The 13,134-nt window shown below is 40.5% G+C and overlaps 1 protein-coding gene and 1 long non-coding RNA gene across 3 annotated transcripts in view; one reads left to right on the forward strand and one right to left on the reverse strand.

Annotated features, from left to right (window-relative positions):
• Positions 1-9,737, reverse strand: part of Fam83b (family with sequence similarity 83, member B) — a 57,904-nt gene extending 48,167 nt beyond the window's left edge. The window contains exons 1-2 of the mRNA XM_005377589.2: positions 9,609-9,737; positions 4,208-4,719 (exon numbers count right to left, since the gene is read on the reverse strand). Coding sequence (XP_005377646.1) covers positions 4,208-4,651 — 444 coding nt within the window. The 5' untranslated portion in view covers positions 4,652-4,719; positions 9,609-9,737. The remainder of the gene's footprint in view (positions 1-4,207; positions 4,720-9,608) is intronic.
• Positions 294-2,452, forward strand: LOC102004791. Of its 2 annotated transcripts, none has more exons than XR_001232844.1 (3): positions 294-541; positions 825-968; positions 2,218-2,452. It is a non-coding gene; the product is annotated as an uncharacterized LOC102004791 (long non-coding RNA). The 2 variants fall into 2 exon arrangements; XR_259909.1 differs by lacking the exon at positions 2,218-2,452 and adding an exon at positions 1,456-1,763.
• Positions 9,738-13,134: the final 3,397 nt, after the last annotated feature.

Below are 13,134 nucleotides of genomic sequence, written 5' to 3' on the forward strand. Positions count from 1 at the left end.
AAAAAAAAAAAAAAAAAAAACTTGGATACGCATACCACATCTTAGAAACGCCCAAAGGCTTTTGTTCTTATCTTTTACTAAATAAGTCCTACCTATGAAGGTACAAGGACTTGTTCAATGCCAAAACTAGTTAGTGCTGCATTCGGGAGCCAAGCCTCTCATTTATGCTGCTTTTATGCCACCAGTGGGCTCCCCAGAGCACCCCATTATGTGCTCACCTCCTCTGCATGCAAAGGGCCAACTACAGTAAGAGGTAACATTGTTCTCTGTGACTAACAGCTCTTGGGGCCAAACAGACACACCCAGTGCCAGTGACTCAGGGAGGAGCCGAGACCTGAACTTGAGCGACGTGGACGGAACACTTCGGGACTCCTGTGCCCTAATTCTCACTCTCCTTCAGCTATGTGTCTCCTTGATTCAGTATTTCACAAGAGTAAGCATCCCATTTCACAAAAGAAGCAAGGCTAGAACCCGGGAACCGAGGGCGAATGACATTCTGGTGAAACATTTCCATGCTTGATGGTACCAGACGTCATACCTGGTAAGTAGGTACGCTGAGAGACTAGGACAAAAAATTACTCTAATGAAAGATGACTTTTGAAAGTAATTAAGGGGGATGTGTTCACAAGATGAGTTCACAGTAATTAGGAGTACATGCACATATCACCTTGGGAACATTCCTTGGGAGACAAGTAATTACTTGGGACAAAGTTGCCAGACACTAGCCGCCTTTATGAAATGGACCCAACTGTAATTATGTCCAACACACAGTAGAAAACAGAAAGGGCCTAAAAAACCAAATAAGTTAAAATATGTTCCTTTAGGGCACATGGAAGATAATATCTATAACTGGATTTCCCCAAAGGAAAATTCTTAAACAAAATGAGCAAATATGCAAAAGAAAGGGAAGAAAACCCTGGAAACAATGGCTGAAGGACAGCTCCCAAGAAGCATAAATGATTAAAAAGGTAGGTTTTTAAAAATACTATAAAAGCATCTTCTATTTATAAAAGAAAAACTATTCATAGGCAGTGTAGTTTAAGCTAGGAATAAGAGCGTAACACTGATATTAAAAACACATTTTAGGGGTGGAGAGTGTAGCTGAGAGGTGGCACACTTGGCCAGCATGTGTGTGGCCCTAGGTGCAATCACCAGCACACACAGAACATTTAGACTACTGCCAGTGAAGACAGATGAGATAGAGCAGTATTTTTAACTCCTTTCATAAGGTACTAGAAGGCTAACCTGGTGCTTTATGATCAGACTTTAACTGTTCAGAGCTCAAAGCAGATTACATTTGCGTTCTTTTAATTAATTTAAGATTTATTTCCATGAGTGCCTCACCTCCACTGTAAACAGAACATGGAAGACAGATCTGTCCTTTTCCGAAATCACTTCTTGGTTTTGTCCTTTGCCAGTTCTTATCCCTACTTGTTCGGCCTCATATTTCTGCAGAGTTTTACGGTGTTGATTACCAGAGGAATCTCCTTGAGAAATGGAGCCAGAAACTATTCTATCCATTGCAACCTCCCTTACTCCAGCAGTTCAGGGAAACAAGAGGCTGTCCGCTTCATACAGACATACCCACTAAGTCAGCTGTAAAGAGACCGTATTCTCAGAGAAAGATTCAAAACCTGAAAGGCATTCTGCTTCTGCAGGACGCAACAGAACGTGACTTTCTGTTGAGTAGATGGTAGTGTTGAAAACCAGGCTTCATCTTTAAAAAGCAACATGTTCTGACAAGCTGTTATTTTGTAATAATATTTTCCCTTATTTTAAAATGTCTTGTTTTTGTCTTGATTGCTGTTATGTTTTCTTTTCTCTTCAAAATAACAATTAAATAAATAAAATTTTTTATATGACTATATTTAGTTATAGGCTAAATAATACTTTTTTTAATCAAGTCTGTGAATTTTTCCCAGAGTATTTGATTCTTCAAAAATCTTTAAATAGATAAATGACAGATGCAAAAATCTCCCAAATTACTTGATAAATATGCCTTCCACGCATAGATAGCCAATTTGCCCTCAGTGTTCATTGCATTCGGGTAAAAGCTAGCATATTCTTCAACGTTTTTGAAAAGACAACAACAAAGTTACCTGCTATGATTTATATTCAATTGTATTATACTCCATTAGTTCAAATCTCTTTTTCCAGTTCAGCTTAGATAGGTATACATAACATTCTATGTCTTATTTAATGTCATTTGATTTTTAGGGAAAGAAGCAAAATGTTACATTGTTGTAGAGGAAATGCTTCACTTTGCTCCACTTGCTATTTTCAAGACAGAGCCCAGCAGACCAAAACCCAGGTGGAGGGTACTACTTCTAGAGACACACGAAACACACAGCACACCTTAAAAAACAAGTACCTCAAAAAGTCACAGCTAACGTACACTTTCCAGTGAGCGCTAGCCCAACCTAATAATACCTCCTAAATTATAGCGGTTTCGTGTCATTGAATGTGATGCCCCAAAGAAAACAGGCTGATGAGTGTGTAAGCACTAAGTCACCATGGTGTTTATCTTCACCTGCATGATATGAATTTTCCAACTTTCCAGACTATCCTTATATGTGCTCCTGCCCGGCATCCAGGAAGCACACCTTCTCCTCAGCACCTATGGGGCAGCCAATGGGCGACACTGTTCTCTGTCACTAGTGACTTTCAAAAGCATATTGTGTCCTCTAGCAAACATAAGCAAATGTGCTGGGCATGGTGGCACACACCTATAATCCCCACACTCTGGGAGGCTGAAGCAGGAGGACTGCAAGTTTAGTCCAGTTCGGGCTAAATTTAGTGATTTAGTGATAGCCTGTCACAAATTTTGAAAGGGTGAATGATGTAGCTCAATCCAAAGGCCCTGAGTTCAATCTTTGGTGCCACACACACACACACACACACATACACACACACCAGAAAGAGAAGGAAAGAAAGAAAGAAAATAAGTAAATGTTAATATACGATATTATTTTCCCTTTAGGACACATGCATTCTTCAGTTTTCTGTTATTTTATAAAATACAACTATAGTGGTTCATAGAACAAAAGGCCCAATTTTAAAAACACCCGATTCAATTCAGAAATCTGAATTAACCCTTCAACTCATTCAATACAATTTGGTCAACTATTACTCTGATGTTATACTTTTAACAGTGTGAATACATTAGCACGTTTGGTAACATACTACTGCTCAAGATGTTAACACAGCTGAAAAGTCTGGTTATTGGATTTCAGAAGGCTCAGGATAAAAATCACTTTATGCTTGCAAAGCCCACACTTGACATTAGCCTCAAAATACTGTGTCCCTCTAAACTGATGTTCAGAGCTTTAGTTGCCAGTCATAGAAACTATACTGTCACCGAGAGTTCAAAGATCTTATTATTTCCATGTTTCATAATTTCTGTGTGTTGGCATGGACGAAATGCCATTACGCACCCTCTTGCTTCCTCTTTAGATATGACCGTGTATGCCACCAGTCGCCATAGCTAATAGGTACTCTAATTAGACATCATCACTGTTTGTCTGAACATTTTAAAATTCTAAGTTGAGCTTGGGAATTTTTGATGTAGTCTCCAAAGTGTCTTCCATGATGCTGGATATATACAAAACTGTCAATGACTTCTACTGGTTGGCTACAAGAATACTTCTGGAGTTTTATCTTAGCTCTAAAATAGGACTTGTGAGATTTACAAGGCAACAGAAATAGTTGATAAAAAGCACCAAGGCCTAAAATGTTAAATGCCTGGCGTCGTTATTTTATAGGATTAAATTATCATGTTGCTTTTATACTCTTTCCAAATAAGTCATAAAACAGATACATAAAACTGTAGTTTATATAATCACATAAACCAGAATTAGTTCTATTGAGAACAAAGAAAATATCACCAGATTCACCAATATATTTCTTTTCAGAGAATAAAGAAAACTTTAAGTGCTTTAAATTTGGAAATGCATCAAATCACTCTATTCTAAGTCTATCTATTACCCTGGGGTACCCTAAAAAAAGAGGGATCTCCACCTTGAACTGAGACATACTGCCTCTCGCTCAGGTACGTGTGACATACGGGAAGTATAAGCTGCTTATGAATCCACAGGTACCTTTCCTAAAAATAAGGACCTGGCCCACACATATAGAAGATCTTTTATTAACATACACAGATGTTACTACACATTTTAGTTTCCACATTTCAAAACAGAAATAGTATTACCTTTCTTGCTTCCTTGATCATCTTCCGAATAGTTTCCTTTATAGTTAGCAGCTGCGCTCTGGGGGGGTGGAAGAGGAGGTCTATGTGGGTGCCCCCCAGGAGCCCGGGCATCACATACGGCCAGCCCAGATCAAGATTGGGAGCTTCCACGTCAGACTCGAGAGGCCAGTATGTCCCGGAGGACGAGTTGTCATCGCAGGTGTTATCATTTCCATGTGCAGTGCTCTGTGCGGGCTTCTGGGCATTTTTCAGGATATAATTAATTTCTTCCTCAGCTAAAAAATCTGAAACTCGTTCTTTGGCAAGAAATTCTTGGTACGCTTCTAATCCATGTTCGATCAGAGTGTCAACGGCTACTCGGTACCCCTCCTTGTAGTGAGGCTCGATGTAGTTGTCAGGCTTAAACTCATCATTCAGCGACGAAAGCATCGAAGAGGTCTCCATGCCTGAGAGTGTTTGACAGCGGCACTTTCAGACGCCCACATATGCAGGGGCAAGAGATACCTGCACGTCTGGGAAGAAGAAAATCAAGTCACTCAGAATGCTGCGTGCAAATGTCTCCACGACTCATCTGCATTAGCTAAGCAGTTCAAACGGACGTATATTTCATATCCAAAATGACAACTGGACCATAATTCATGTATCTTCACAAATCAGTTAAGCAGATTTCTCTTACAAACTGCTCTCTGACTTTTATTTTTCAAGGTATCTTTCTCAGCTTCCTATCTAAGAAAGCTCTTTTCTCTGACATCTTACAGTTCTTTACTTAAACATGGGGCTGCATAGGGCTACATCAATTTCTGTGAAGCTCTGGATTGTGGCTTTAAAATAAAATCATAGAATACATACAGTGCCTGGCCAGCCATTAATATAAGTCTCTACTACACTTGTTATGCACATAGTAATATGCTACATGAAATGCAAAGGACACAAAATATTTATCTTTCTGGATTTACTAATTAGTTGAAGGAGGTGACAAAAAGTATACACAAACCGCCATCACAAAGCTTTACACTGCTAAGGTCAACCTCACTGGCTGATTAATGCATGAACTCAGTACTTCAAGAGTAGAAGCAAGTGGAGATCACTGGAGGATGAGGTGTGGGTAGCTCTGTGCAGGAGGAAGGCTGCAGCTGAACCTGGGGCTGTGAGTGAAAATCTGATCGGGTGGCCGGAAAAAATATTTTCCTTCCATGTAATACTAAAAACATAAGCAAAGGCACAGAACAGTAATGACTGTCACTCAGGCATCAGGAAAAAACTTTGATGCTGGAAACTGGGTTTCTCTTACTGGAAGATAAAGCTGAGTAGAAAAGAGAGGGCCATGCGTGGAAGGTCCAGCTTTTTGTGATTCATCAAAATTCATACTTAAGAATTTGGCCATAGCTGGGGACTGGAAGAGAGATGCTTAGATACTTTGCTAAAAGAGTGTTTCAGTGTTCAAACACCCAATGGAGTAGTGACCCAAATATTCAAGAGATGGTCAAACAAAACAACCCCTGAGATCTGGTGCTTTGACAGCATACAGGTGATAGGGAAATTTAGGGCATCAAGGGCAACTCAGAGATTTCTCTCAGGAATGGAAAGCTGCCTACCCAAGCCCAGGCTTCGGGCCCACAAAGCCACCAAGTTTCCCTGTCATTCACTCAATGCTTAGCTGTGAGAGATACTGGGCTGGCCTTTATCTCAGTGTGATAAGCAACTTTCTAGTCTTTTGAAGTCATGATTTCCATTGTCAGGTTCAAACAAAACACAGCTCTATGATGTGCTCCAAGCACTAAAGAGCTGATTAGACCAAAAACATCTTTGTCCCTGGCCTGGCCCCAATTTAAAATTTTCCACTTAACCTATCCTTCCCAGCCTCAAGCCTACCCAAACTCAAACCTCATTAGGGAGGGTAAATCAGGAAGCTATTAGGAGTTTTTAAGATCTTTAGCTCAAAACATGTAAGATTCACTCGCTCATCATACAGAGACTTGAGAAAGAATGGACATTAGAATGTTGGGAGGACATTAGACATCAGATGCGGAGAAGAATGGACATTTTGCTGAGGAGCAGGGGTCAGAAGGACAGCTGGGATTGTTCCTGGATGCCAGCTGCACAGCACCTCCTGCGACGAAACATGCCGAACACCTTAGTGTGAAAACAAAGGGAGGGACAGAGAAAATTTGTTTCTTTTACTACACAGCTTAAATCAGCCTAATCGATTGGGTGCACCAGGTACACATGCAGAAACATCAATTTCCTGGTCACGGTGGGAGATGCCACCTTCTTCTGCCACATTTCATTCAAGCTTGGTTATTTTCAAGAGGGGAGACCTGCCCCGAGGACAGTATCTGGAGCTGGTTCTAAGGGTCACTATCTTCAGGGAAGGGGGCTACTAGCCTCCAGGGAAACTGCTGGATACACTGCAATGCAGAGGACAGAGTCCCACAGTATGGAGTCACCTGGCCCCTAACTGGCCATGGTGGCAAGACTGACAGAGCAGACGTGCTCACTTCATACAGGGGTGCTACCGTTTGTGCATGGCTTGGCGGCAGAGTTTCCTGGCTGAAGCCTGGTATCCAATGTAATGGGATGGCCAGGAGCTGGACTCTTTCAGAAGAGAGGCTTACAGGGAGGCATTTACCATGGGGGTGCTGCCATCATGCCTGGATTGATGTCTTTCTCCAGAGACCGGCTCAGATTTCTTGAGACTCCTAAATGCACAGGGAATGAGTCAGGCCAGAGGACTACCTCAGTTAAGGTGAAAGGAGCTGTGTTAAATCAGGTCCACCTCCACCTCCTTCTCCATCACAGAAGTGCACTTCCTGTGCACACTTTTCCCCTTTCCACTTCTCTGCCATGAACTAACCCAGCACAAGGCCCTCACCAGAAGACTGTGAGCTAGATCGGCCTCTTTATAAAATACCCAATCTCAAGGAATCTGTGATAGTAACAGAAAACCCACCAAGACAACATGGTACACAACCTTTTCAACATCATGAAGGTCCCTTTTGCACATAATGTTCATTTCTTTAATTTTTGAGATAAAGAGTTTTACTCTATAGTCCAGATTGGTTTCAGACTTGCAACCCTCCTGCCTCAGCCTGGGAAACCCTGGGATTATAGGCTTGTACCATCACACCTGGATCATAATACTCATTTTTAACAAAGAAACAAAGTTTCTATTCACTTGACTCAAGTCACATGCTTAAAGAATAGTTTCCTAAGGTTTAGCGAGGTGTATTTCTTTTCTCCAGTACTGGGGGTGAACCCAGGACCTAACACCAAGCTACAACCCCAATGCATTTTTTATTTTTTATTTTGAGAGAGGGTTTGGCTAAGTTGCTAAATTGCACAGGCTGGGCTTTATCTTGCAGTCCTCCTGCTTCAGCTTCAAAGACTGCTGGAATTATAGGCCTTTGTCTCTACACCTGTCTGAGGTGTAGCTTTTACTTGATAACCTTAACCCATGTAAGGAAATGCACCCAGGCATTACATGAGAAATTACACCCATTGTGATTGTTAAAGGCGGCAAGTTATGGCTGTTCATAATAAACCCAAGTTTCCTGAGCATTACTTTTGAAATCTAACTTTTGAATTCCTATTGTACATGAGGTTAAATGCTGACTACCTGTTGGAAGTTAAGATGTATACAGTACTTTTAAAATGTTATTTATTTCTGAGCTTTATACAAATACTTAAAAACTGTGAAAATTTTATTCCCTGGGCTGGGGATATAGCTCAGTGGCACATTGCCTGCCTGGCAAGTGCAAGGTCTTGAGTTTGATTCCTAGTACCAAAAAATAAAATAAAATAAAATACATATATATATAAATATTGTTTATTTCAGAGCTTTATCTATACAAATACTAAAAAACTGTAAAAATTTTATTCCTAAACTATATGTAAACAGAAATCATAGCAATCAAAAGGATTATAAAAGCAAAATAAAATGATGACATCACCTGAAAAGTTAATAAAGAAAATCTGAGTTAAAAAGTGAAATACCACAGGACTAATCAAATAGTTAATGCTAGATGCCATGTGGAAAAAATATCTCTAAAGAAAAATCCAGCAGTCATGAGCAATGAGTTAAGAAACTATGTGCAAAAGTTAAAAATTAAACATTCTTGCTATTGTCCCATGAGAAGGCTCACACCCTGGCCAGGGTCTTGAGATACTAAACTGTTATAAAGGCTGTTTACAAGGATACTCAGGAAGAGAACAGCTACAAACAAATTTCAACACAACAAACAGCTCCCACAAATGACTCCTGCACTAGACCAGATCCTGCACTAGGGTACAGGCAAGGCTGCTACATCGCTTTTATCATGTCTGTGTTGGTTTGTTTTTGTCTTTGTTATTATTTTTACTCTTTAAAATAAAAAACATAAAAATAAAAATTTTAAAAAGCTGCACCTCAACTGGATGCACAGAAAATTTTGTTGGAGGTCAAATCAATTAGACATAGCTTTTAACTTATAAAAGAAGGCATCATTTTATTAATAACTATTAACAAATTCTAGGAAGTGTATGTTCTTTTAACATGGAGCAACGAATAGAGAAAGATGAAATCTCATTATGATATAAAAGCTAAGTAGAATACTGGGCTTATCTACTAGTGAATCTAGTTATTCAAATAACAGCTTTAAAAATCCATGTTTCAAAACAATTATAGATTGCATTTGATGTCAAATCCTCAGAGTCATTTGTGGCAAGTGGAATTTCAAATGTAAGTTCTGTAAATATACATCAAACTATGTGCTACTTTGAAAAAATCTGGCAATTTAATTTATAAAACCAAACATGAAACTAACAAATACTACAGTAGTCACACTCTTAGGATTTATCCAAGAAAAATAAGATATCTTCACTCAAGAACTTGTCCATGAATATTCCTTGAAACTTTATTTGCTCAGTATTTGGACTATAGAGTAATCACAGTCCCACCTGGAAACAATCACTGTGGAATACTACATGGGAATGAAATGGACTACTGATCCTTGCAAGCACCCAGATGAATCTCTAAAAAATTCTGCTGGACAAAGAAACAGCTCATTACCCAAAGGTTAGGGTGCAGCAGGCTCCTTCCTGAAGTCACAGGACATATTAGTGGATGTCAGGAAGAAGGAAGGCTGAGGAGATGCAAAAGGAGCTACAGAAGGGAGAGCGACATCTGAAGATGTCAGGAATATTCTGAATCTTTGCAGCGTCAGCATCAACGTATGGGTTACGATTCAATATCAGAGTTTTGGAAGATGAAAACACTCTGTGTATCTGGTAAAGAATAAAAGACATCTTTCTGTACTGTTTCACTCAACTGTATGTGAATTTACAAAGATCTCAAAAGATTTAGTTAACATCACACTGATGAGCAATTTCACAGGCTTTGGATAGAAAAGAAACAAATACATACATCACAGAGCATGAGAGTGCATCTGAAGTGTCACACTGTCCAGTTCCAGCCCTTGTTCACTGATCACCTGGGAGCTCTCGGACAAGTCTGGGGACATGTGGAAAGAACAATGGGAGTCTCGCCTCAGTGGTCATTCTCAGGAATAAGTGAGACAATGCACCATAAGAATTTAGCTTCTAACAGCACTGTTATGATTAACTATTACGATTATTTCATATTTCCACAGTCTATTACAGTATAACTACTATAAACATAAAACATTTTCACAATCAGTACAATTGCTATAAAGATTTAAATAAGTTTGACCAGAAGAGGTTTTGTTAAAGGCAAAACAGGTAATTTTCTATACTATTAGAAATGTCACACAATGTAGAAGTATTTCATCACAGGCAAATACAAAAAACTAAATGTAGTCTGAGTTGTTTCAGTATCTGGTCTGAGAACATACATTGAAAATACTTCTAAAACAATAGGTCAGTGGAAAAATGTTCCAGAGATAAATTACAACTTTATTAAATCATAAATAGCCCGAGGCTGTAATTACCTAACATACTAACAGATGGTCCACAGTCAGGATTTTAAGGAAAGGTAAAGAGGCTCATATGTGTTCATATTGCTGCCGTCCCCTCCCAGCCTCTGTCTTAGGCTGTTTCACTGTAACTATTGACTGGTGCCCTCCCAGAAGACATGTAGAAGTCCTAGCCTTCACTACTGGTGAGGCTGAGCTCACTGGGGAATGGGGTCTTTATAGCTAAGACCAGGTCAGATGAAGCCCTGCTGCATCAAGGTGGGCCCTAATCTAGTGACTGATACCTTTACAAGCACAGGAGACCCGAGGAAGGCCTGCCAGAGAACCCCACGGACTCCAAGGCAGACTGGAATGCCAAGAATCCAGGAACTGCTGGCAGCAGCAGATAAGGAAAAGGCCTGGAATGGATTCTCCCCCAGAACACTTCAGAGACAGGCTAGCCCTGGAGCCACTGGTCTTTATTATTAATCACAGTGATTGTAAATAAAAGAACTAGAAGTGATTTAAAGTATTTTTCTAATTTATATGATAATTTGAAACCAATTCTCTGATATAATTTCAAAGCATATTTTGCAATCATTCACATTTTTTTTTCTGGTAATTGATTTGATGATGTATATCAAAATGACTACCCATAGATTGTGAAAAAATGTTTCATAAAACGTTGTTTAAAAACATCTGCCTTTTAAACATATAATCCATGGCCTACAAAAGCTGAAAATCATCAATCTCTTCAATCTTCAAATTTTAGCTTCCAAGATTGTTTTTGTTGTCAGACTTGATTACCAGAAATTGAAGATGGCAATTAAACTATTAAAGGAGCTTTTATTAAATTAAAAATGTACTATGACACTCAAGCTATCAAGTGCAAATTGACATCTAATTTTGACTTCAAAACTCATTAAGATTCTAAACTGACTGCACAAAAACATGAATGATAAAATGGCCGACAGCATGGGTCATAGACATCCAGAGTGTGATGTTTCACCAGGCTGAAAAGCACACACACTCATGGGGTGCAGGTGAAGATACCTCTTGAGTGGGCCACAGAAGAAAAAGTCTTTCATCTTAGCAAGCTTCCCTAAAGGACAGACCTGAACACCTCCTGCTTATTTTATAAATCCCAAAGGGAAATTCCATTTGTTCAATACCTGATTATTTCTTAATTTCTCTAATTTAGTTGGAAGGCAGAGGTAGTAATATTATTTCCACATCAATGTTTTAGGGTTTGTTTACTTTGGCTGTTAATTCATTTACCATCCCTACTCTACATTATAGGAATTCCAGATATTGGGGAAAAGGTTCCCACTGAATTTTACTGACATTAAAACATAATCACTGTCATTTGGAAGCACATATTGGTAATTTCCACAAACAAATCTAGGAGAAAAACAAGAAATCATTTACCAAGGGAACTTGCACTGCATGGTCAAATTGCAGAGCATTTCTCTATACATGGATTAAAACACAAGTGAAAGTAAGGTTTCTTACATTACCATGAAAACAGCTGTTGAATACCTTCCATCACCACTGGCTCCCAGAACCTGCCTGGGGCGGGGGGCACCCCATGGAGTTGTACCTGGCACTGTGCTCAGGCACTCCTTCCTTGGTCTCACTCTGATCAGTGAGTGTGACAACTGTTTGGATGAATAAATAAAGCACATTGATACAACTGCGGTACTGAACAGTGGCATATTTGTTAAGTGCCAGAACACTTAAAATGGCATCAAAACAGTTAATAAACATGAAGAGTATTAAGGTCCATTGCAATAAATTTAGAGGTGTCAATTTACTTAAGTTGACTCTACACATACAATAATGCACAGGATTTCAGAGTTACGTCATGAAAAATAGTTCAAAACTCAGAACTTTTAGTGCAAAGGTAGTGCTAAAAGAGACAAATAAAAGAGGCCCTGGGTTACAGGAAGTAGGGAAGCACAACGATTGGGAGGCCTGTGACAATTCACAGGTTGGCTGAGGGTGGACCTGTGAGACTGGTGACACTGCCCAGGTTCCCATCTGGCCTCTGTCTGGGCTCTAAGCCTCAAGCTCCCCGCCTGGGGGAAAAGGGTAAGAATACCACACCATGGACATCAAAAGGTACCAGGGAGACTAACGGGGATTAAATCCTCCACTCCATACCTGCCATAAAAAGCTCACCAAGAAACTGATAATAGGAAGAGAGCTACACAAGAATAAAAAGCGAAGCCTCTATTATTTCCCTAGCATGCTGCTTCCTTTCGTGTGTAATCAAGCAGAGGACCTTTGGGGGTTTCTTGCGGGGACAGATTCCTGTAAGATAACAAGCTGGTCTCCTTTGGCACTCTCTGCTTCAGAGACCAAGACAGCTTTTATTTTGCCTGCCGGTCACTAACTCTGGGGGAGGTGAGGGGTTAGGAAAGCAATTTGCACACAGTTGACAAGACGCTGCCGCTAACCCTCTTCAGGGACTCTCCTGAGTCATCTTTCTACATCGGCTTTTCTTGCATTTCATTAAAAGCGCCTGGTTAACGAAACAACACATTAGATCAAAACATCAAGAAGAGAAAGTTCTTGCGGACAAACTCAAGGTCCTCGTTGCGGACAAACTCAAGGTCCTCGTTGCGGACAAACTCAAGGTCCTCGTTTCGGACAAGGAAGCTGATGCCTACAAGGGCCTGAGCAGACGCAGTGGCCATCCGGGGAAGGTGCTTCCTGCAGGGCCCTTCCCTCCCTGCCGTCAGGGTGCGTCACCCAACTGAACGAGGAAGCTGCTCAGAGGCCGGGCTGCCTTCTCCCGCGGCGCCCCTCCTCCCGTGCCCCACGGCGCTCAGCCCAGGGTGGGCTGCCACGCAGGCAGACCCACAGCCCCTCAAACCCACACCCTGCGTGCGTTCTGGGCCTTTTGCTCCTGCATCCTAAACATCCCACTTGGCATTCTTTCTTTCTTTCTTTTTTTTTGTTACCCGGAATCAAACTCAGGACCTCATGCTTGCCAGGCAGGCACTTGTGCCACTG

The sequence above is a fragment of the Chinchilla lanigera genome, unplaced genomic scaffold (genome assembly GCF_000276665.1).
Source record: "Chinchilla lanigera isolate Chin_1 unplaced genomic scaffold, ChiLan1.0 scaffold00010, whole genome shotgun sequence".
In the NCBI taxonomy this organism is placed as follows: domain Eukaryota; kingdom Metazoa; phylum Chordata; class Mammalia; order Rodentia; family Chinchillidae; genus Chinchilla; species Chinchilla lanigera.